Below are 25,266 nucleotides of genomic sequence, written 5' to 3'. Positions count from 1 at the left end.
AAAAAAAAAACCCATCTTCCACTGTGAACCTATGGAAGCAGAAGGACAAAATTCAAGAGTGAATCCTAGTGAGTCTAGAGTACAGTCTACACAACAGATGTCACATCAGGCAGCACCTACTTTGATTGGTAGGATTTCGATATTAGAGGATGCTTTACAGCAGATTATGAACCAGCAACTTCAAGTGAATGCTGGTCAAAATGAGATTAGGGAGATGGTGCAAGCCTTGTCGGCTAGACCGTCTAGGATTGATAAGGGCAAAGCTCTAGCAGAGCCAGAGCCCAGTATACATTCCTTAGAGCGCGCAAGGGTCAAAGTGCCTAATATCGGTAATTATAGACCGGAGAAGTACGCTGGTCGGATGACCGAGCGCAGCTCTAATGTGATCGAGGTTTGGTTACACAAGTGGGAAGAAGCCTTCGCCATTTGTGAGATTAGATCCGATCTAAAGAAAATCCGCGAGGCCACACACTTGTTTATTGAGGCAGCGGACAGATGGTGGATAAAGCAACAGAAGGATCAAGTTGCTCCAAGCACCTGGGAAGGGTTTAAAGCTGAGTTCAAGAAACACTTTCTCCCACCTGATGAAGAATCCCGAGCTTGGCATGCTTATAGAAATCTTCGTCAGAGGAGCTTGTCAGTGGCAGAGTACACTGACAAATTCAGGGAATGTGTCATGAAGATAACAGACCCTCTCCCTATGTCGGTTCAATTAAAGGACTATATCTATGGACTGAACGACAAGATCAAAATGGAAGTTCGGGCTAAATATGTGACTACACTAGATGAATCTATAGCAGTAGCCCTGAACTATGAGGATGCCAGAGGCAGATCTAGTGGATTTGTGCAGGCAGGGACTCAGTATGAGCACCCGAGAAAAGGGGGATTTCAGAGGAAATGGGTTTCAAAGACAAGTGTCTCGCAGCCAAGTGGCCAAACCAAGCAGGTGAAGCCGGTTGAGGGACCAGTAAAAACAAGTACCACCGTTGGGGTGAAAAGGAAAATAACTCCAATGGCAGCCCGGGCTTGGTCAAAGTCCTCGTTGACCCCTGAACAAAAAGAGAAAGCTAGAAAAGAAGGATTGTGCTTCGGCTGCCTTCAGCGACATCAGTGGAAGGATTGTCCACTGAATAAGGACCGTCGCACGGCTAATATGATAATATCTGAATGCGACGTAGAAATACAGGAGAGTCCCAGTGCGGAACATATGCAGATGCAACTGGCGGGACCTTCTCAGAGGTTAGTACCTTGTTTGTTATGTGTGTCTGTTGCTAAGTTAGTGACGAGTGCACCTGATAACATCCTATCTAAGCCCGCAGCAACGGGGTATACGGCCTTTAATGATACGGAGTTAATTAAAATGAAAGGGCAAGTGGCCAGTCATGATGTCATTGTGTTGTTTGACTCGGCGTCAACTGTCAACTCACAATGTGATTAACTCCAAGCTCGTGAAGAGGCTGAAACTAAAGACAAGTCCATCTGACTATGCGTATACAGTCAGGATGGCTGATGGAAGTTCAACTGAAGTATGGGACCAAAGGGTTACCCAGTTGGAGCTTCGGATTCAAGACTATGCTGAGAAGCTTGATTTTGAAATGACCAAGCTTGCTCATGCAGATATAGCCCTGGGAATGGCGTGGCATTCTAGGAAGAATCCAGCCATTGATTGAAAAAAGCACGTATATCAATTCAAGATGAATGATGTGCTCTATGTCTTGCGAGGTGGAAAAGATATACCTCAGGGACCGTTGGTTTCCGTGATGGAAATCAGAAAGGCTCAAGTAGAGTTTTATACCTTTGCACAGCATCGGTAGAGTCGGTGGATGAGTCTTCGGCTAGCACTGATGTTACGCAAAGTGGTGAGATGGCCAAGCTGGCTAATCTTATAACAGAGGAGTTCTCTGAATGCTTTAGGGATGAACTACCTTATGGGTTACCTCCAGAGCGGAAAGTTCAACATAAGATTGAACTAATCCCGGGGGCAGACCTGTAAATAGACCTCCCTATAGAATGAGTTTTGCTGAAGAAGCGGAGGTGCGTAGGCAACTGGAAGAATACCTCAAGTTGGGGCAGATTCAACCAAGTTTCTCACCTTTTGCTTCGCCAGTGATATTAAAGAGGAAAAAGGATGATACGTTTCGCCTCTGTATAGATTACAAAGCATTGAATAATATCACTGTTAAGCACAGGTATCCGATGGCTCGGATTGATGATTTGCTAGATGCATTACATGGAGCCGTGATTTTCAGTAAGATAGATCTTAAGTGCGGCTACCATCAGATCCGAATTAGAGCCGAGGATGTGCATAAAACCGCTTTTAGAAGCAGGTTTGGTCATTATGAGTTTTTGGTAATGCCCTTCAGACTTACCAATGCTCCAGCGACCTTTGTCATGCTTCTGAACGATTTACTACGTCCGTATATCGGAAAGTTCGTAGTACATTTTATTGACGATATATTGATATTCAGTAAAAGTCTTACTGAGCATCGTGAACACTTAAGGATAGTGTTCAGTACTTTGAGGAAAGCCAGTCTTTATGTGAATAAAAAGAAAACTATACTGTGTATGGTTAGGCTTGAATATTTAGGGTTCATAATTACTCCACAGGGGGTAGAAATGGATCCGAAGAAGGTGGCTGCAATACTAACTTGGCCAATCCCTCAGAGTCTGACCGTTTGCGATCATTCTTGGGATTTGTCCAGTTTTATAGAAGGCATATCAAAGGATATTCCGGAATAGTATCGCCATTGACTGATCTGACCTCAGATAAAGTACCTTTTATTTGGGGACAGAATCAACAAGAAAGTTTTAACACCATAAAACAAGCTGTGGTCTCAGGACCGGTGTTAAAAATAGTTGATCCCCAGAAACCGTTGTTCCTAGAAACCGATGCAAGTGGCATTGCGGTAAAAGCAGTTCTCCTTCAAGAGGGAAGGCCAGTAGCCTTTGAAAGCAAGAAGCTTTCTCCCTCTCAAAGGAATTGGCCAACTCATGAATTAGAGTTGTATGCTGTTATCCATGCTTTGAAAACATGGAGGCATTATCGGTATGGTTCAGAGTTTTATGCGGATGTAGATCATGATACTCTGAAACATTTTTGTAAACAACCTGACTTGAGGGGCCACCAAGCTAGGTGGGCAGAGCTCATGCAGGAGTTTAATCTAACGATTCGGTACCGAAGAGGAAAAGATAATAAGGTGGCTGATGCGTTGTCTCGCATTATGCACAACCTGAGTTTCACGGTATTAGAGAGTGCTCTAATGACCGAGATCAGAGAAACTCAGAAGGTGGACGAGTTTGTCCAGAGCTTATGGCCTAAGGCTCATGTGTTAAAACCCGGGGAAAGTGAAAAGGATGACCTGGCATCCAGAAAAGGCCAAACTTATGCAAGATATGCCATAAGAGATGGTATGCTAGTTAGAAATGGCAAGGTTGTAGTACCTGGTCAGAATGATCTCAGCCAGAGAGTCATTCGACAATGCCATGATAGCCCGTGTGCGGGACATCCAGGTGTCGAGAAGACATATGATCTCGTGAAGCGAGATTTCTTTTGGCCAAAGATGAAAAAACATATTCATGAATATGTGACACGGTGTTTCTCGTGTCAGGTAAGTAAGGCCGAGCGGGTGAAGCCACCCGGACTTTTACAGCCCTTGGAGATACCACTAAGTAAGTGGGAGAGTATTTCCATGGACTTTATTGTAGGGCTACCTGCAACACAAGGAGGGTATAATTCTATCCTTGTAGTGGTTGATCGTCTAACCAAGATGGCTCACTTCATTCCGACTAGAGAGTCTGTTAGTGCCCCGCAAGTAGCGGATTTGTTCATCAGACATATATTTCGTCTGCATGGATTGCCTAGATCCATAGTGTCAGACAGAGATGTCAGATTTACCGGTCATTTTTGGACAGCGGTATTTGAGACACTGAGGACTGAGTTAGGAATGAGTAGTGGGGATCATCCTGAGACGGATGGTCAGACGGAGAGAGTCAACCAGACTTTAGAGGATATGCTGAGAGCATATGTGTCATTGAGGCAACATACATGGGACAAGTGGTTGCCATTGTTGGAGTTTGCCTACAATGATAGGAAACATTCATCTACTGGGTTCAGTCCGTTTGAGCTGAACTATGGTTATAGACCAGCCAATCCAACTATAGTTGGAGTACCTCAGAAAGTGCCTAGTGCCGCGAACTTTGTAGTTCAGATGCGGGAGATGCTAGCACTTGCGAGAGCTAATATCCGCCAGGCTATGGATAGAGCCAAGGTATATGCGGATGAAAATCGGTCTATAAGAGTATTTGAAGAAGGAGAAAAAGTTTTTCTCAGAATTCCTTCGCACTCGAAGTCGTTGACTTCAGGAGAGTGTGCTAAGTTATCACCTCGATACTGTGGGCCGTGGTTAATTCTAAAGAGAATAGGCAGTGTAGCCTATAAATTAGAATTACCACAGGGGTGTAAGGTGCACCCGGTTTTTCATGTTTCGCGCTTAAAGAAATTTTTGCATACAGGTGACTCACTAATCGAAGGTGTGGTTTTGTTTCAGGAGATAGAGGATATTGCAAGGCGCCAGCCAACAAGAATCCTGGACCGAGGAACAATGCAAATACGAAATCGGAAGATACCCACGGTGTTGGTTGCATGGCATGGTCAGCCTCTATCGGAAGCTACCTGGGAATCCGTATACCAGTTACGGAGAGCGTTCCCAGATTTCATCATCGAGGACGCTGATGCTTGAAGAGGGAAGGAATGTTATGCTCTAGTCGAGATAGCATGACCTCGGATAGATCGGTGGGCATTTTCTCTTAGATGACCAACTTTTGTAATAGTTAATGTGCGTAATTGAAATGGTCAAGAGAAGTAACTGCCAAGGTCCTAGGTGAGGGCGGAATGGCATTGACTAGATAGTTCTGAGTGCTAAGGCCTAGGTGCACCTAAATGTGCAATAATGCCAAGGGGCAAGTGAATTTTAATGTGCCCCAAGAGAGGGGTAAAATGGTGCACCAAGTGGAGAGGCCAAAATGTTGACATTTGGCAAGGAGAACTATCTAGGGAATTGAGGGTCTCAGGGATAAGGATAATGGAAAATAACGAAGAATATATACGTAATATGACGCATCAATGTCCCTAAGAATTGGCTGGGAGGAATAATCGTCTGCCATCGCCCGTGACTTGTATCCACGCTTGAAGTAGAGCTTCGCAAATTAGAGAAAGATTATCTAACATTTACCAGTTAGAATGTAATCCAAGAGAGAGGCGTAATTAGTATTAGGAACAACGAAGGGGTGTTACACAAGTCATAGGCAAACGAGTTTCCATCAATGAAGAGAAAGTGTTATCCATGTTCAAACGCTTGAACGAGGACGACGAATCAAAAGAACAAGCGAACACCAATGTGACAAATTATTTCTTAATAGAGCCTACTAAGAGCTTCTTTTGATTTTGTCAAAACGGAAAAACACTACGGACATTTCTATCAAGACAACTAAGCAAAAGGCACTCAAGCCAATTGGAGGGCCAAAAATGAACCAGGCGAAGCTGCTCACATCACACATCAACGATCTGATTAAGAAGTTAAAGGCATAAAAACAAAAGGCCAATCCACTAGGGCACATCTCTACCTACTTGCACAGGAAGAGAGGATATCACAGTATATCCGCCAAGTGCAACGAATGATGTACTGGCAAACTATTCAACAAACTGTCTGCAAAGCTCGAAGAGCCCGTGCAGTCAACAAATGAACCACCATCGTTGTTGCTCCAACAGTCCCTTCTCCTCGCCTCTCCCGTCCAACCCCCTTGTCACTTTCCGCCCCCCCTCCTCCTTGCTTCTGCCCATCCTGCCGCCTCCTCCTGCCTCCACCCGCCACCCCTCCGCCTCTTTCCGCCTCCCTCTCCTCTGTCTGCACCCGTCTCCTTGTCGCCTCCCCTCCACCCCTTTTTCGCTCCTCCCGCCACCTTCTCGTCTCCTTCCTCGCCCCTTCTCTGCCTCTTTCCCCTTCCTGCCTCTTTCTCCCCCTCTTCTTCACCCGTCCTCCCCTCCTCCCTTTGCTGGTGATGCTGCTCGTAGGCCGCAGGTTCCCTTAGCTCCGTGAGAAGCCCTTTGGTGCTGCCCGTGGAGCCCGTGTATAGTGTAAACTCGCCGGTGCTTCTTGGGAAGCAGCGAGAGCTGCTCTTAGCCCGACATTGGGTAGGCACTCGACCCCGTGAGCCTTTGGAGCAGCTGCAAACCAGCCCCTTTTTCCTTTTCTAAGTTTCTTGGAGTCCTTAGCATTCAGCTCATTACTCCTTGAGACCCCATTTTTTAGGGCCCTCCCTCCTTTGTAACTAGTTTCTAGTGGCGGGTAGCAGCTCCTTGCTCCTCCTCTGGCTGGCTTTGCCTTTTCCTTTTCCTCCTTCCCCACAGCGGTGAGCTTTTTGCTTTGTTTTGGAGAAGAGAAACCTTGGTGGTGACCCTTGGTCTGGCCAAAGGGGCTCTATGGCAGCACCCTCGAATCCCACAGTCGTTAAGGTCCTTTCTCTAGCCGACAAGCGACAGGTGTAGCATGCAGTTCAGTCAATTCAGGATAAGGCAGTCGTGGCAGAATTGTGGGTCTCACACCTATAGGGAGACAGGTGAGAGAGTGGATCCACCGAGCTTGGCATTAGAAGGCGACCACATTCAGGAGGTTACCATCTACGGAAGAGTGTCTTTTGTTAGGTATTCTTCCTCATGGTTGATTTAAGGTTTAGGAGGGGTCTCTTTACTGAAGTTTGATTGGTCGTGATGAGTGTCAATGGCTTTGTGATTGGTCGATCAATAATCCCATGTGAGTTCTTGCATGGACTGCAACGTGGCTTCTTTGCATGAGTTAAACTACGTAGTAGAAGATGGAGTAGAATCGCCTCCATTCCAAGAAGCTCTTGAGGGCAGTTTTGAGAGTCGACTCCTGTGAAATCAGAGGGTGAGCTTGGCTCTTGCTATCTACACACAGTCGAGGTCGCATATACGAGAGGCGGCTGTTCTCTCATGCGAAGGTGATCATGAGTAGAGGCGGTGCATTTTGGTGACAATATATATGCTGAGTACGAGGTTATATGGTGTGTGAGTTGTAGCTGTGTGTGGTGTGAACCTTTGTGGCTGATTCTGATCATTGTAAAGAGTGACAAGCCCCGTAGGGATGAGCTCCATGCTTTGACAATAGATTGAACTGTTTTATGGGAGTTATTGAGTCATTTGTTGTCTTGACTCTTCTTTACTGCATAAGCTTTGTTCTCAATTCTAAAACTATTATTGCATGCATAAACAACTTGAGGCAAATAGCCATCATCTTTCTCCTCCAGTTGAACTCCCGCCCCACCGCCCTAACACTTGTGGAGCAGAACCCCATCCTCCTTGGCTAGCATTTGGTGTACCTTTTCCCTTGGTACCATGGTCCTACAGTGAAGGACATGGACATGACACACCATGTTCCCTGTTTCCCGGTGACGCTCCGCTTCCCGCGGCTGCCAAGGGAATACAAAGCCATCCTGCCCTCCATTGGTAGAGTGTTTGGCACGATGCTAGAGTCCCTGCCATATTCATTAGCATCAGTGGTGGTAGACAACGAGGTCCCCAAGATCAAATTGGTGGTTGAGAGCCCAAATTCCCTCCTAGAGTTAATCCTCCTCGAGACCCTTGAGGGGGGTACACTCTGTCAGAGAGTCGAGATTTCTCGTCTACCAGGCCAGTGCCTTCATTGCACACAGATGGGCCATCTAGCTCAAAACTACCCTCGTGGTCAAAGCCGAGCTCCCCCCCCCCCCGGCGGTAGGACAGACAGAGTCAGCAAGCCAAACCCAGCACCCCCTCATACAGGAGCAACAGGAGTCTCAGACCCCATGGGTGACAACCTTCAGAGTGAGAGTGGACCCAGGTAGGCAAGAAAAAGAAACTAAGTAAATGGGCCCAAAAGCGCCGAAGGCAACGGGCTAGACGCAGGGAGAGAAAGAGAGCAGATCGAGAGGCACCTGCAAAGGAGCAGCTGCAGGAGCCCTTGGTTGGAGACCCCTCTCCCCCAGCGACAGGGGCCACGGTTCAGCTAGGTGATCTTCCCTTAATGGAGGTCCAGCAGCCACAGTCACCCTTGCATTAGCAGTGTGCCTTAGGAGCTTCTCACGTTGCGATGGCAAAAGCTACGGCGGGTAGCTCGATAGCGGTTTAGGAGAAAGGGATCCAGAGCCCCAACGTGCCTGATCAGTAGGGCGGGCAATCCTCCCCGCCCCCCTCTCCTTCTCCACACCCAACCCCCTCCTCCCAAGCTCCCCCCACCCCCTCCTTCCCCCCTCACCACTCCTGTTATGGTCATCCTCACCTCCCAGCCCCCTCCCCCTCCTCCCTCCGCCCCACCCTCCCCCTCCATAGAAGCTTCTTCAGCCTCCCCCCCCCTTCCAACCCCCCCATCAGATTTGGCTCGACTCCCCTACCAGTAGACAAAGGCACGACAGCGTTCCTCTCTACTTCCTCGTCTCAGCGTCTGTCCCCCTCCCTTCTCAGCCCTCCCATTCCGGGTGGGATTCAACGGAAAGGGGCTCATCCTACCAGTCAGCAACTCCCAATGAGCCGGTGTCCACCCTGGTATGCCAACGCACAGACACGGACTACTCGCCCTCCAAACCCCCCTCAAAGTCACAAAAGGTACTTTTTCTAGAACAGGCACCCCGGCCTCATGCGTTGGACCATAGTGAGCTGGAACATGCACGGGCTCCACGACCTTGCACGTAGTCAGCCACAATACCTAATCCTTCCACATGAGTTGTAGAGGGCAAGGATAGGGCAAGCAGTGGACTCTCTTCTGATCCAGGAGCACATGTTTTCAACATCAGACATCCGACGGCATCATCGCCTTCTTCCAGGGAGAGGCCTGGAGGTGTGGTATCGTGCCGTAGGACGGAGCGGATGGGTCTGCATAAGGCGGTGGAGAACAGATGTCTACGATCAGGATGAGCTTATCCCAGGGCGGGAAGTCAGGATGGGAGAGTCCAGGATTGGGATCCTGAATGTGTATGCCCTAGCATGCAAATAGCATCGTCCAGCCTTTTGGAGGACGCTGAAGAGTGTCTTCCAAATAACTCCGGATCATTGGAGGAGACTTCAATAACCCGTAGTTTAGGTAGGACATGCAGGGGGGTGCCTCCTTTTTTGAAATGCTAGCAGCAGAGCGGAGCACATGGGAGTAGTTCATCTTCACGATCAGTGGCAGAAACCCGTGGAGAGAGCCAGAGTTCAGCAAGATCCCTGGCAGCCTTCTCTTCTCATTCGGCCAGAGGCAACATGCTGGATTGCTTGAGAGGCTGGATCGCTTCTACATCGGGGACCGGGCACTCCATAGAGGCGGCTCTACAAGGATTCTAGCAGTCACCACGATGTCAGACCACTCTCTAGCAGTATTACACCTATAGCAGCCCCATCGTGGGCTTCCCCAAAAGGGGGTCCGCATTCCAAAGGACCTACTGCAAGATGAAGAGATTCAACTAGGTATTGAAGAGATTTGGCAGCAGCCAGAGTCAATACCCTACGAGGGCTATTCTTCGTGGCACGTGCGATTCAGAGGAGCAATGAGGAGTTGCAATCTCACGCCCTTAGACGTAGGAGGGCTCTTCAAGAGCGCGAGTGTGCACTGCGACAAGACCTCGCCTCCATAGAGAGGCTCAAGGAACAAGACCCAGGATCCCAGTGGCTTACGGATAGATATGAGAGTGCACGCCTTGAGCTCCTTGACACGGAGGTTCAGCGGGCTGAGTTTTCCTACCACTCCACCCGGTCCCGCTAGGTTCAACAGGGTTATAGGATGACGAAGTAATTTTTTCAGACCGCTGGACCTCGATTGGCAAGCACGCAACTACAGCGATTACTGGATCCACAAGGCATCTTGCACACTGATCCACAAGAGATTTCAGAGCTGACCACGGATTTCTACAGCCAGCTCTTTTAGGCGAAGAGGGTGACTCCAGCTTGCCTTGTGGCCCGAGAGGTAGTTTGGGACCATGTTCCATCAGTAGTCTTGCGAGAGTTGTGCGGGAGATTGGAGGAGCCTTTCACGGATGAGGAACTCTAGGAAGCCCTCAAGGTCCTACCGACCCAAAAGTATCCTGGTGAAGATGGCTTGACTCCGGCCATCTTTCATAACTTCTGGGAGATCATTGCCACCCCTTTCCGCTCAGCCTACCAGGAGATCTTCAACACGGGTTCCCTTACTCGGTCCCTAAGAAGGGGTGGACTTATTTAATCCCAAAAGGGAGAGATAGGTCAGACATCTGGCAGTGGAGACCGATCACCTTGTTGAACACCGCATACAAGATCAATGCTAAGGTCTTGAGTTTGCAGTTGCGGCCTCATCTCACTGACATCATCCATGATACACAAACTGGCTGTGTACAGGAGCGCAGCATCCTGGACAACATTTTCACGTTCTAGGAGGCAGTGGATTGGGCAAGGGAGGAGTCATAACCTTTGGCCATCCTTCTCTTGGATTTTGAGAAAGCTTTCCTCGACAACATTTTCACGTTCTAGGAGGCACTGGATTGGGCAAGGGAGAAGTCACAACCTTTGGCCATCCTTCTCTTGGATTTTGAGAAAGCTTACAAGAGGGTGGAGTGGTCTTTCTTGGAGGACACTATGCAGAGCTTGGGTTTCTCAGACAGATGGATTAGAGGAGTCTATGTGCTATATGCGGGGAGCTCTAGTCAAATGCTTATCGGAGGACACACAGGTGAGGCCTTTTCTCTCTCTCGCTTGGTCCGCCAGGGTTGCCTCCCAGCTCCCTTTCTTTTCCTTTTTGTGGCGGAGGCATTGGGCTACTTCTTGAGATCGCAGGTGGCGGGCCTCACAGGGTTGAGGTTCCCAATCAAACATGGGGAGCTGTTAGATTCTGAAATTGCAAATGACACAGCCTTGTATGTAGAGGGCATGACACTGAGCTTAGAGAGCGTCCGGGGAGCCCTGGCTCTTTATTGTGAGGCCTTGGATACACGGATCAATCAGACAAAATCCATCGGTTTCTTCACAGGCTCTGAGGAGACACGAGATTCGAGAGTGGGGCAGGACCTTTGGCTTCCGTTGGATACCGCGAGGCCAGACAACGAGATACCTCGAGTGCCAGGTGGGTATTCATATTCCAACAGAGCAACAAGTCGCCCCGGTTCTTGAGAGTGTTCAGCACAAGCTTCTCTACTGGAGCTCGGTGAAACTCTCCCTAGCGGACCGTGCATTAGTAGCAAACCAGGTCCTTCTTGCCACAACTTGATACATTGCCTCCTGCTCGTGCTTTCACAGGGGGTGCATTGGACAGCTCCGACATTAGTTCGAAATTTCCTTTGGGCAAGATTAGACGGCACGAGGAACACCAAAGCCCGGGTCGCTTGGCAGACGGTGATCATGTTGCAAGCATTAGGAGACTTGGGTATTATTGATCCGAAGATGCAGAGCAGAGCCCTCTTGGGCAAGTTGGTTGCATGTGGCCTCACCCCTGGTGCAGAGCCCTAGAAGCTCCTTTTACAGTGAGGGCTTCTCAGGAAAACCCCACGCATTGGGGAGCAATGGCAGCACGCACGGATGGATCTTCTTAGAGGCGCTCCTTACAGGGAAAGGTTCCCCCAAGATGAGGAGCCTACATAAGGTCTAGCAAAGATTAGCAGGGGGCCTCATCCGTGCTCAGCCCGTTGCAGAGAGGAGTTCGAGCGTCAGCCCCTCATTTGGCACCCAAAGATCACGGATCAGGATGGATGCAAACTCAAACAACGGACTCACATTGGATGGGCACAGTGGGACAGTGGCCCGGCTTGCCCCTTTGACAAATGGAGCAAATAACCCATGGAGGCAGAGGCGAGGCTTGGAGCCATAGCGCATATGCGAGGGGCAGGGCAGCGGATGAGGGAGATTGACTTAGCCATCCCTGAGTCTTGGTGGGAGGGACTCTGCAGGTGGATGGACAGCAGATGGTTGGGTCAGTTTTCTCAAACTGGGGTCCCCTAGAGGATGATGATCTAGCGAGGCAGCAAGCAGCCTAGTTTCTTCCGTGTAGGGCCTAGAGGCCTACTTCAGGCACTCACTGAGAGAGACCCAGAGATGGACAGGAGTTTGGATGGGATTCATTGGCAGATGATAAGAGTGGTGGGCCGATTGGGGAAGGAGTGGCACATTGATCCCCCCAGCATCCAAGAGCAGGATGCCTCCAGAAGGCGCCTCTGGATTTGGGAAGGTAGGCCCAAGAGGGACGTCCAATGGGATCCGGGAGAGTGGTTTTGGCCTTCAAGGATCGGCCTCACCGAGCAGGTGGACATGGTGCCCTTTTTTTCCTATACCACTCGGATTGGCAGGAGGCTTCAGATGGACTCTTCGACATGGAGGGAGAGGTATTAGGTGGCCCAAAAGGTGCCCCAGGAGGTCCATTCGAGGTTTTAGATGCGCCTATGGTCCCATTTGCAGCCAAGGAAGTGTTAGAAATTACCCAACAGAGGGTACGCACAGCGGAAGACTGATAGTATTTCCCAGGAGCTCACACAGTGTGGTGTGCGGTGTGGAATCACAAACTTCTTAACTTAATGTGCATAGATGTGCAAGCCAGTAAATAGACAATGCTCAAAGACAAATATAGAAGCAACACTTTATATTTCCATCCGTCCACAAAGTAGGACAGCATACAATACCAAAAGGTTCTCCTACTAGATGTCAAGCACTTCTAGATCTCTGAGCCTGCGTGCTTCACCTCGAGCATATGTAGACTCTCTGTCCAGAGTGTTCTTCTCAACCTTGCTGCCCTGAGTGTCGGCCTAGGTAGGCAGCCCCTGCCAAGCTTTGTCTGCAGCACACAGGTCCTCTTGGTCCTCCTGAATGTAGGCCCCAACATAGCTGCTCCACTGCTCCAAACAGCTTGTGAATGGCTGCCCCAGAAGATGATCACAACACCTTGCTGCCCTAGAAGACAGCCAAGGTCCAGCCTCTAGGGAACTCAGTCTGCAGCACACCTTCCACTCTCCTTCACCCCCAATGTGAGGCCCAAGGGAGTGGCTTCTGTCTGCTCCTGCTCTTGCTGAATGTTGGATGATTTATGAGGCCCAAGGCCTCTCCTTTTATAGGGCACAAGGCCCTTTCAAATGGACCGACCAGCCAGCCCTAACTGGGCCGACTGGACCGACCTGGTTGGCTCAGCCCAACCAGCCCCATTAGGGCCCTTTGCTGGCCCCTTCCAGTGCGGGGTCCAGCCCATAGGTCCCACCCTTTTCCAGGCCCTTCTGCAGGTCACAATCCTGCCCACAAGGCATGCCTCTGCTCTTGCTATGCTGTGCCATGTGCCAGCTCTGCTTGCAGGTCATGTCCCTGCCTGTAGACACCCACCATGCTGCCGTATAGGGGCCGTACAGGTCCTGGCCTGTCCCGCCACCTTTTGTGCCTCTGCCAAGCTCTTGTGCTGCCCCGCCACCTGCTGTACACTGCCCTGCAGCAGTCCGCACTGATCCATACAGTGGCGCCATGTCCAGGTATGTCTTGAGCAGTGCTGCCCACATGACAGCCTTGCTGCTGTCCATGTGGCAGCCATCTCTTCTTTCTTGGCTGTGAGGTGCTGCACATGTGGCAGACCCCTCCCTTTCTCTTCTCTGGGCATCTTCTGCCCTAGGTCTCCCTCCCCCATGCTCTCCTCATATAGGGGCTTTCAGATGGGGAGGTGACCTTTCCAACAGGAGGATCTCCTACTTCTAGCTAGCCACCCACGGAGGCTTGCCTATAGGCCCAAGGTTGGAGCCAATGCGGGTGAAGGGGCAGTGTCACTGCTGCTCTGCTAGAGTTCTGGAGACAATCTCTCATTGCCTTCAGAGCTGTCGTAGCGCAGTGAGGATCTAGATGGGAGCCCTCAGGATTATGACCCGCATGCAGAGCCTTCAAAGGGACTACACCTGGGGGATAATGGCATGGTTGAATGAGGGAGGTCAAGCGCTCCAGATTGATGAGGTCTCTCTAGCTTACCGGATACAAGATCAGAGCATTCCGAGAATAGAGCTCCATGAGGCGGTCCCTCCCGATAGCCCAGATCCTCACTCCCCTCCAGAGGATAGCGTCTGGGAGGTAGTAGCCAATATCAAGGCATGGAACATTTGGGTTGCTCATTGTAGTCTAGTGATGGGTGAGCATCCAGTTCCACCCTCGGCTACCTTGGTCGCCATCTGGCAAGATATCATTTATCACCATGCGCTCTAGTTCGGAGCATGGGACCCCAATCTCGAGGGCGACTGTCATATTGTAATGTGCATCTCGTGATCTTGTGGCAAGTAGTTAACGTGATGGCACATGTCCAAGAGAACTTCCAATCTCTAGCAGGCATGGAGTACGGCTTGCAACAAGCACATGTTGACTTGGAAAGGCTTGAAGGAATATGTATAGCCTTAGAGGCAAAAAAGACGCAGTGGAAGATGGAGGAAGGGAAAGCCAAACAAGCCATTGCACAAGGATCCCAAAGAAAGGAGGAAGTGAACCGAGAAAGCGGTTCACTCAAGGAGGAGCTGGCTAAGGCAAAACAAGTGAGCTAAAGAAGGAAGCACAAGCTCAAGGCGATGACCGAACACGTAGACCGAATCAACATCAAACCAAAGGAGGAAACACAAGGAGAACAGCACATACTTGGACTGAGACATAACAGTGCCACGTCTCTCTTGAGAAAACTGGATCCCCAAATAAAAGTGAAGCAGCCCCAAATCTGACATGTCAAAGTTGGTCTGCAAATCAGCTTTGAAATCTGCAATATTATCTTCATTGGACCCTGTGAGCAGTAAGTCCTCGACATAAAGAATGATGACTAAAATTTCCTCCCCATCGTTCTTGATGTAGAGGGTGCTCTCAGTAGGACTATTGTGCAGCCCCTTGCTGGTCAAAAAGGCATGAATCTTGGCATACCATGCAGGAGGGGCCTGTCTCATCCCATACAAAGCTTTATTTAGCTTGCATACCTGAAGTGCATTTTCTGAAATTTCAAACCCTGGAGATTGTTTGACATAAACCTCTTCCAACAAGGCTCCATTTAGGAAGGCTGTTTTAATGTCCAACTGATGAACATTCCACTCAAAATGTGCAGCCATTGCAATAACAGATCGGATGGTGGTCATCCGGGATGTAGGAGCAAAAGTCTCCTCATAATCTATGCCCTTTTTCTGAGCATAGCCTTTGGCAACCAGCCTTGCCTTGTATCTGTCAATGGAGCCATCTAGCTTCCGTTTCACTTTGAAAACCCATCGTGTACCAATGGCATGTTTACCTGGTGGCAAGTCTACGACATCCCAAGTCTGATTTTTCTTAATGGACTGCAATTCATCGTGCATGGCATTCATCCAATGCACATTGTCCTTTGCTTCTTCGAATGTTGCAGGCTGCTCCTCATCGAGAAGAGTACCTACATATGCTGGTTCCACTGAATTAGCACCTTCCATGTGCCTTACTGCACTGCGAGTCCTGCCAAGTAATGGAGCATCGATTTTACTCTCCCTGAGAGTCTGTAACAGCTAGTTTGGGACTGTTTTTGCTGCATGTATGTCTGCAATTTCTTGCTGAACCACCTGTTCCACTGCCTATGGAGGTGGCAACATATCCTGTGGCTGAACTGGAGCATTGGGAGGTGGCTGTAAATTCTGATTTGCATCAGAAATATCAGCAGGGGAACCCAAGGCAATGGGTAGCAACCCCTCAAAAACATCCTCTGAAGAAGAAGACATATGAAATTCAGCCCGAGTGTGAGCTGAATTTTCTGCAAATATCACATCTCTACTGACAATGATCTTACGTAACAAGATTGTAGAGACGGTACCCCTTGCTTTCTGCACTGTACCCAACAAATATGCACTTAATTGCCTTATCTGACAACTTATGCCGAAATTCAACTGGCACATGAGCATATGCAAGGCATCCAAAGACACGAAAATGATCCACTGAAGGCTTTCTCCCATTCCAGACTTCATAGGGAGTTTTTGTTTTCAAAGCCTTAGTGGGAGACCGATTTAAGATGTAGTTGGCACACATTAGACCTTCAAGCCAGAATTTGTGAGACATGTGTTTGCTTTTCAGCATACATCTGTCCATCTCCATAAGAGTTCTATTTTTCCTCTCAGTTTTGCCATTTTGCTGAGGGGTCAACCTCACTATGAGCTGATACACAATACACTTGCCTTTCAGAAAAGCATCAAAATCTGCAAACAAGTATTCCCCACCTCTATCTGTGCGCAATGTCTGTATCTTGAGTCCAGATTCATTTTCAACCATGGCTGAAAAGTGTTTAAATAACATGAACACTTCTGATTTGCGCTTCAGCCCAAAGACCCAAGTGAAATTGGAGTAATCATCAATAAAAGTAACAAAGTAGAGATGACCACCCAATGATGGAGTCCTCATGAGACCACAGACATCACTGTGTATAAGCTGTAATTTTCGGATAGCTTTAACTGAACCATCCTTTTTGAAGGGGAATCTATGCATCTTGCCTAAAATGCACCCTTCACGGCAATGCATCAACCATAGAGTGCTTCTGAAGTGTCATCAAGCTGTTGTAATGCATGTGGCCATATCTGGCATGCCATAAATCTGCATTCTGCATGGCAGCAGTAGGAGTAGAAACTGCAAGAGCATGGGCTGCTCTTTTCTCAAAAAGATCAAGCTGAAAAAGCCCACGCAGCAGAGTACCAGATAATCTCAAGGCATAATCATTTTCTCTGTCTCGGACAGCACATTTGTCATCCCCAAAGATGACCTGAAATCCAGCCCTATTAAGAGTGGACACTGAAAGGAGATTCTTGGTGATACCAGGCACATACAAGACATCTGAAAGTCTGAAAACTGAGCCATCAATGGCAGTAAGCTCAACTTCTCCCGTACCACGTACTGAATATGACGAGTTGTTGGCACAAGTGACTTTCTTACCAACGAGAGGTGGATGCAAGGAAGTGAAGAGACACTTCCTAGAAGTGATATGCTTGGAGGCACCGCTGTCAAAATACCAAGTATTCAGTGTTTCATTGACACTGAAAGCTGATGCATCCGTGGAAGGATCATAACTGCAAGTCAAAAAGGCATATGTATCATCGTTACAAGTGGCTGTACTATCCCGAGCATCTGGAGCAGCCAGCCTAGAATCTGAAATGCAAGATAAAAAGGCATAATCCTGTCCAACAAACTTGGCTGCACCATCCCCGCTGTCACATGCATGAGGAGCTGAATCTGAAACAGCCATACCGGAACTGTTTTTCTTCTCTTTTGCAAGCCTTTTCCTACACTCTACAATGTGATGACCTGGCTTTTTGCAGTAATGACAAAAACCCTTTGGGCTTACTTGCATCATTCTTAGCCTTTTGTGAAGGCTGTCTTGACCCACCGGAAGGCGGATTTTCTAATGTCTTTGCCTGTCCCTTTGTTTTTTACTTGAACTTTGAGAGCATAGCTTGTTCACCTGCACGTGAAGCCAAGTTTTTCCTGGTCTGCTCTTCCTGAAGCAAAAGTCCTATCAACTCATGAAAAGTGAGAGGATTTGCACCCCCCCTCAATGATAAGTTCAGCAAGGTATGAAAGCTGAGATAAGTCTCAGGAAGAGAACTCAAAGTGGTGGTAATCATCTCTGAATCAAGAAAAATCTCATCAATGTTCAATAATTGCTCTCTGAGATCCTGTACCTTTGTGAGGTGGACTGACATGGAATCACCCTCTTCCATATGTGTATTACTTAACTCTCTTTTCAAGAAAGATACCCTTGCATCATTCCGGGCTGCATACATGCTTTCTAAGATATCCCACGCTGCCTTCGAGGTCTTACACGACCGGATATGCGGAATGATAAATCTTTTCACTGAAAGAGAGATGCATGACAAAGCTAAGGCATCCCGTGAATCCCATCTCTTCTGCTCTGGAGTAGTGACTATAGCTGCACCAACAACTTGTCCTGCAGCTGCATCCTGTGCATGACCTCTTCCACCTCCTTGCTGGGGAGGGGTATTAGGTGCCATACCTGCTGGTCGGATCTCACCCCCATTCACATAATCCCATAAATTGCGAGAAATTAGAATATTGCGTACCATAAAACTCCAGAGGGAGTAGTTGGTACCATCCAACTTGTCTTCCTGTGAAAGACCACCGAACTGGAAATCATTCTGATTTTGTTGGGCCATATCTGAGAAAGAGATTTTAGCAGATACAAAACTGAATTCCCTTACTGGGAATGAAATGCACAACTCCCAAAAAACACAGCCAAGCACTGGCTGTAAATGCAACTCAGATTTCTGCACTTGCACTGTCAGAAATCTGTCCAAGCATCAAAAACTCTCCAGAATCTGCCAAAAGTGCTGCAAAACACTTCAAGAAAGGCAATATGAACTGAAATCTCCCAAATTGCTCTCCCAACACAAAAGCCCCAAAATAGGCCAGAAATTGCAACCAGAAAGGAGCAAATTGATCAAAAGCCCCAAATGTTGCAAGAATTGCGCTCTGTCTGCAAAAGCCCCAAATTTCACTGCGAAATTGCAGTGTAATCACAAAATCCCCAAATTTCTGCAAGAAATTGTACTGCAAAACTGAAAGCCCCAAATTTCGAGCTTGAAATTGCAACCAAAAAGGGGCAAAAGCACAGAAAGCCCCAAGTTTTGCAATTTCAGCAGAATTGGGCTAAACCTTTGAATCTGCCTGCAAATGTCTGCTTCACAAGCAACTACGAACCCGAAAATACCCAAATGACTACAAATGTCTGCACAAATACCACCAGATCTGCAAACGTTCCAGAAGAACTGCAAGAATGCCTACCAAGGATCACTGGTAGATGAAGGAAACCATGTACGGATCTGCAGGTACAGATCTGTAGGTACGATTTCAGCGACTGGACTATACTGTCATGGACTGTACTGTCGTACGGAGACACACGTGCGGTACGGTCGAGCCGATCTGCAGTACCGACGTACGGATCTGCGAAACAATACGGCGTAGTACGGAAGTGCAGATCGTGGTAGCAAGTACCCAGGATGTACGGCGAAGTACAGGCGTACGACGACGAGCTGTGCGGAACAGTACGGAAGGCAGTGCAAGAGTTGTACGGGAGTTCTTCGCGGGCAGTTGTACGGTGACGAGTTGTACATCCGTACGGTACTGCAAGCTATACGGCGACGAAGCAAGTGCACTACGTGCACTTCAATTGTACAGCGCTGCAATGTACGGACGTACAAAGCAGGTACGACAGGTACGGACAACGATGGCGATGGAGCAAGAGCTTGCGGGCACTCAACGAGGCTGAGAGCAGGAGCTAAAGGGAGCAGAGAGCACGGAGCTCTTGAACCTGCTCTGATACCAAATGTGAGTGTGAGTGGAGAGAAAGCAAGAGAGTGAGCTGAGAGCTTGAAAGCTTAGTTGCAATAGAAGAGTGTAAGAGATTACAACTGAAGGAGAGAGATAAGGTTTTGTCCTAGTGACAAAACCTTAGTAGTCACTAACCATAGTTAGTGGACTAACTGCGGTTAGGGGGAAAAACCTCTTAAAGAGGAAAAAGTGCCCCTAGCTAGCTTATTGAATTACATTGGTCACTGCTGAATTATATCTATAATTCTAACACAGGTGTCTCTTTGTTCAAACTAAAAGAAGAGCAAATGAAGTTTACCAACAAGGAGTAGTCAAGGCTCTGCCTGCTCTGCCTCCTACTCGCCCCCTCCCCCTACTTCCATCTCCCCCCCCAAAAGCAGAGCAGATGAAGTTTACCAACGAGGAATAGTCAAGGCTCTTCCTGCTCAACGCTCCTACTCGCCCCCTCCCCCCGCTTCCATCTCGCCCTCCTTGTTCCGCTCTCAAGTCATCAACCCACCCCCCCCCTCTTCCCTTCCTGTGCACCTCCTACCCCTTCCAAGCTCTCCTTCCCTCTTTGCTAGATGTGAGTGAGGGTGCCACCTCCCCCACTTCTCTCGATTGGTTGTTGCTCGCAGATATTTGTAACACAGCAACGGCTATTTTTTGTCCCTCCCAGTTGGTGCTGTCGTTGCTGCTTATAGAAGTTTTTTCTCTCCCCTACTCTTTGCACTACTTAAAGGAATAGCATATGGGGCTTTTTACCCACCCCTGGCTTGTGGCTCCTACCGCTTCTAGTTGTTGTATAAGCTTCCTTCTCACCCCCGTCCTTGGCTGAGCCAGCTTGGCTGGCTACTAGTCCCAAAGGGAGTGAAGCAAGGCATCCTACTTGCCAAATGCCCTTGCTTGAGGTTCCTTCATGAAATTTTATTAGGGGGGGTTTTCACCCTATAGAGCCCATTCTTTCCTCCTTGTAACATTTTTGTTTCTCTCATACCCCCTTGCCTCTTCTTTCTTTCCTCCTAGCAGAAGAGCTTTTGTTTCAATTTCGAAAAGTGAAATCTTAGTGGTGACTCTTTTTTTCATCTAGCTAAAGGGGCTCTTATGGTAGCTCCGTCGAATTCCCAAGCCATTTGGACTTCTCTCTCCCCGAAGGGCAAACATGTCAAGATTGCCATTCAATCACTATTGGGATGCATTGTTGGCCTCACGCCCACCAAGAGCGAGGCTCGTGGATTGGATGTAGGCAAGTTTAGCCTTGGAGAATGACCACATTCATGAGATCACCATCTAGGGAGAGGTGTTTACCTTCTGCAACTAAGTACCTTCGACATCACCCAGAACCTTGTGAAGCAGAGTCTGATTTTGCTCAACTCACATGGTGTTCTTCATTCCGTGGTATCATGGTTTCACAGTTAATGATGTGGTGTGTGCATTCGATACACCATGTGCCACATTTCCTTGTTTCCTTGGTCTTCCAACGGAGTATGGTCCCATTTTATCTTCCATCAGAGGTTGTTTTGGTACAATGCTGCAGTCCCTACCAATACAGCAACCTTGGTTCTTGCAAAGGTAGGGTTCTTCGGCTCAGGGTCCCCTGCCCAAGGAGATCCTTCTGAAGACCTTGGATGAGACGAGACCCGCATCTGTCCAATGGTAATCCTGAACGCATGTGACTTCTCTACCCTCTGGGTACTAGGGTATGATGACTACTCCATCCTCCGATACTCTCACAAAGTAGTCACGATAGGACTACATCTTAATGGGGAACTCCCGGTTCCCCCCCAAGCTCGAGTAGATCCAACCATATGATACAATTGATCTCATCTCGCAAGATTGCAAGGTCCGATGCAAGCTATACTAAAAGAGAGGGAGTCAGTTCATCAAAATATCATGATAGGCGAACCATCAGGATACATGTGCTTTACCTTGCCGTGCTAACCCCACACTTTGCTAGTCTCCTAATGACTCTAGTGCCACCGTGAACTCTGTATGTACTTTCTGATGAAGAACTGAAGGCCTACTCCCAATCATCCAAGGTCCCATAGTCACCTGTAGTCTAGTGTACCAAAAAGCCATCCCTTCGTCGGAGGGTCCTAAGAGTGTGTCTGAAAGCATTGTCGCTCTAGCTAGGCCAAAGCTCCCTGACCTCGTGTAAGCTGTACCCTAACTGCATAAATCATCATAAAAGCCGGTTCCATGAAGGCTACTCCTAAAGTGTAGGACTACACGATCTCCACCGGCTCCCCTCAATAAGTAAAATTGTGTCGATGTAGCATTGCCTGTAAGGTGTTGAAAATCATGACCTTGGTCCTACAAAGATTGCTTGTCAAGTCTCTTTTCCTGCAAAACACCTCTAAAGCACCTAGGTGTAGGTGTTTCTATAGGCCTACTGCTGAGGAGGATACGAGGACTATATCATCTGTGTATAGCAATATCTGCATCATCAAATCAGCTTGTAGTGATCCCTCACCTCCCAAAGGTCAATGAAGGTCATGATCTCATCGATGTAGAGCCCAAAGAGGGTTTGTGAGAGAGGGCATCCCTACTTCGCCCGATCGCACTATCTATCCAGTCTGACAAACAACTTGGGTGCGTACTCTCTCTCACATAGGCTCATCACTCCCCAAAATCATGACTCCTGGGATCTGCAGCTCCTAAAGTCTCCTGATCATGTGGGCTCGTGGAACTGCGTCAAAGGCCTTCCGAAAACCTACAAAGCATGCGTTGACTTTCTAGAATCTCCCTCGATGACGGCAAAAAGAGTGAAAATGTGGTCAAGGGTAGAGTTCTATCTCCGAAACCCGTACTACCTCCGAAACCCAACCTATTTCAAAGCTCGCTACCCATGTGCCTCTGTGTAAAAGCTGATCTCTCTCTCTTACACCAATCCATAATCTTGACCAATGTGTGGCCAATCATGAGAGTAAGGTAGTTTCCAATGTCCATGAGGTGCCCTGCTTTATGTATCAACACAATGGTGATGGCACTCTAAGCAGGTGGGAAGCCATGGCATACAGTATGATTGAACACTTGCACTAAGAACAGAACCGAGACCTCTTGTCCATGTGCAAAATGCTCAGTCCGCAATCCCTTATCATCCAGGGCTCTCTAGTTGTGCAACCAACACAATGCAACTCGCACATTCTATGCGATGAGCAAGATAGATGTGGTGGGCCTAGGTAAGGAGGGCATATCAGGTGGTACCTGGATTGGAACATCGTAGAGCGATGTCATGTATGTATGCCAAACACCCCAATCCGTGATGGGGATAGGTGGCTTATCTTTGAAGAGAAGCCCACACGCAGTGGTAGGATCCCTCCTCGGAAAGATCGGATCACCTCCTCCATCCTATGTGAGAGGAAAGCGCGCCTCTTTAGGCGTGAGATCGGTTGCACCTCAAGGGTCGTCAGGTGCCCCAAAGCCCACTCATGTATAGGTGAGATCTCATCTCTCAGCACTCATCAAACCTATGATGATAGGGATATTTGTGAAAGGGGGAGAAAGAAAGAAAGAAAGAAAGTCTATTAACATCCACGAAAGAACCAAGAAGTCTATGGGACAACATGAAAACCAATTAGTATATCAGCTTAGGGAGGGTAGCTCCCAGGGAGTGCATAAAGCAGCTCCATTTATTTAGCCTACCTACGTTATGACTTGGAAAGAAAGAAACATAATCGGCCATACATCAGTTTAAGACTCAAAGTCTTTTGGCTTGGATTTAAACTCTTTAATGACTGCTACGCCCTCAAGGTACACTACCCATTTTCCATCATTCCTCGCAGCCTTTACCTTAGCTAATTCCGCTGCCTTATTTTTCAATTGATCTCATGTAAGTTCTTCAGCTATCCATATCTTAGTTCCTTTCAGCTTGTAGGATTGTCGGAGAAGCTTGACTCGTAGATCCCGTGAGTTAAGCATAATGATAGCATGACCTTTAGACTGTAAGATACGAGTTGCTCTGGGTTCATCGTCTTCATCAAGAGCATCATCCTTATCAACTGTCCAATCAATATTAGGCATGGTTGCTTTGATATGTGCTAAGGTGTCGCTAAAAGAGTCCTCCTCTTTGCACCATCCTTCGGGAAGTCCCCCTATTCTAATCTTCAAAGCATTATCACGCCTAGCTGCATGTTCTTTAATCTCTTCCTGAATGTCAGCCTTGTTAACATTTGCATCGAACTCCACAATCACTTCCTTCTTTGCGGTCTGTACTTCAGTGTGAACTAGGTCTTTGACTGTGGAGACTAGCTGGGGGGTAGGGGGGGAAGACTTGTAGGATTTTACAATCTCATCGATGACTGCTTGCTTGCCAGGTCCTTCTAGAACCTGAATTCTAGCTACTAAATCTGCCAATTGCATCTTTAACTCTCTTACCTGCTCTTGTAGATAAAAAATCTGTTCATGGTGCCCAATGATGGGTCGGTCTAGACCTCCTCGTAGGTATGTATGTGCATATGGAGAGGGTGTCATAGCTGCAACGGTGGCGTATCGGGACCTGTCGCCTGAAATGATTGAGGTTGAGGGGGGAGACGTCGAGGAGAGGAGAGGCCATTCCTTGCTAGCCATATGTTCTGATGTCCCTTGGCTGAGCTAACCCCCTAGCTAGGCTGGGGGTTCAGCCCAACTAGGGGTTAACCCTGGTTTGGGTTAACAACCTCTGTCGAGGTTCGGATAGGTCAGAGTTAACCTAGTTAGGTTGACTGGTGCAGTGTTGACGATGCTGGTGGAGTTGACGACGGACGGTGACGAGGCTAAGGTGACGGGCAACGAGGTTGAGGTAACAGGTGACGGGTGAGGCTGACGGGTGAGAGATAGAGAGAGAGAGAGAGAGAGAGAGAGGCTGAGTGGTGAGGAGGGGCTTGAGGAGGAGACGCTAAGCGACGGAGGTGGAGAGGCTGAGCTATGGGAGAGGGAGGCTAGTGATGGAGAGGCTAAGCGGTGAGGAGGGGCTGTTTGTTATGATAAAAGCAAAACATGCACACAAAGACAGACGAGATAAGGTTACATCAAAGCGTATACACAACCTAAGAACGGTTTGACATTCAAGCACGTAGCCCATTGAATTTGTAGAAAGATGCCTTTTCGCAATGGTTCAAACCTATTTTCTTTTCTCATGCATTCTTTGTCATCTTTTAGATCCCAACGATATTGTGTTAAGGTAGCTTATACACAATCTATCATGAGTAATTTTAAGATCTATTGAAGAAATTAATTACAAATCAAATCTAACCTCAGGCAAAATATGCACAACCTTGACATCTACATAGCACATGGATATGGCCTTTTCCTAGACACACAGACATCGCATACAACTAGGGTTCGTTCCCATAGAATGTAGCAATTAATATGTCCATAACATACCCTAGAGCTTCTGTCTTGTGTACTGGTATTGAAGGAAAATGTCTTCCATGGAGAGGAATTCTCAGCGTATTGTGAGCAAACATTTGGAGATCTGTAATCAATCCATTCATTCGCTTAACATCTGCAACCTAACAAATAGACAATACAAATTCCACAAAAAGGTTAGCTCCACAAAAACATATATGTTTGTAAGGACGTACTAATTCAAAACTATGCATTTGAGAGCTTAAGAAACTGGCGACAAACGTTCCACTGAAAGAACTTTAAGGCAAACAGTTTGGGGGCTGTGAGGGATGAAGGAAGGGGCTGCAAGGAACCTTGAGAAGGGCTGAGAAGGGAGGTGGTGGCAAGTGTATACAAACAAGTGTCAAATCACTTGAAAGCCGCAAAGGATTTTAAGGTACGTTTATAATGATATGAATACATTTGAAGGACAAGGTACACATCTTAACCACACCCCTTTTCTTAAATTTAATTTTGTAAATTAACATACACCCCTACAAAACACAAAGAACCTCCCCCCCTCCCAAAAAAAACGACTCCATACGTGTAGCGTAGAGTACCGAATGTGCCATACGGTACTATACAAGAAATTG

General features: G+C 47.9%; 1 protein-coding gene across 2 annotated transcripts in view; it reads right to left on the bottom strand.

Moving 5' to 3' along the window:
* LOC147891456 (uncharacterized) overlaps window positions 1-25,266 on the bottom strand; it is an 81,832-nt gene that overhangs the window by 29,674 nt on the left and 26,892 nt on the right. For both annotated transcript variants that reach the window (XM_087389884.1, XM_087389885.1), the window contains exon 2: window positions 24,671-24,798. In XM_087389884.1, the coding sequence (XP_087246010.1) occupies window positions 24,671-24,798 (128 nt within the window). The remainder of the gene's footprint in view (window positions 1-24,670; window positions 24,799-25,266) is intronic.

This window comes from Dipteris shenzhenensis, chromosome 18 (genome assembly GCF_047967505.1).
Source record: "Dipteris shenzhenensis isolate YYH24624 ecotype China chromosome 18, Dip_SZ_1.0, whole genome shotgun sequence".
Classification (NCBI taxonomy): domain Eukaryota; kingdom Viridiplantae; phylum Streptophyta; class Polypodiopsida; order Gleicheniales; family Dipteridaceae; genus Dipteris; species Dipteris shenzhenensis.
This window is presented reverse-complemented; position numbering and strand designations above follow the sequence as displayed.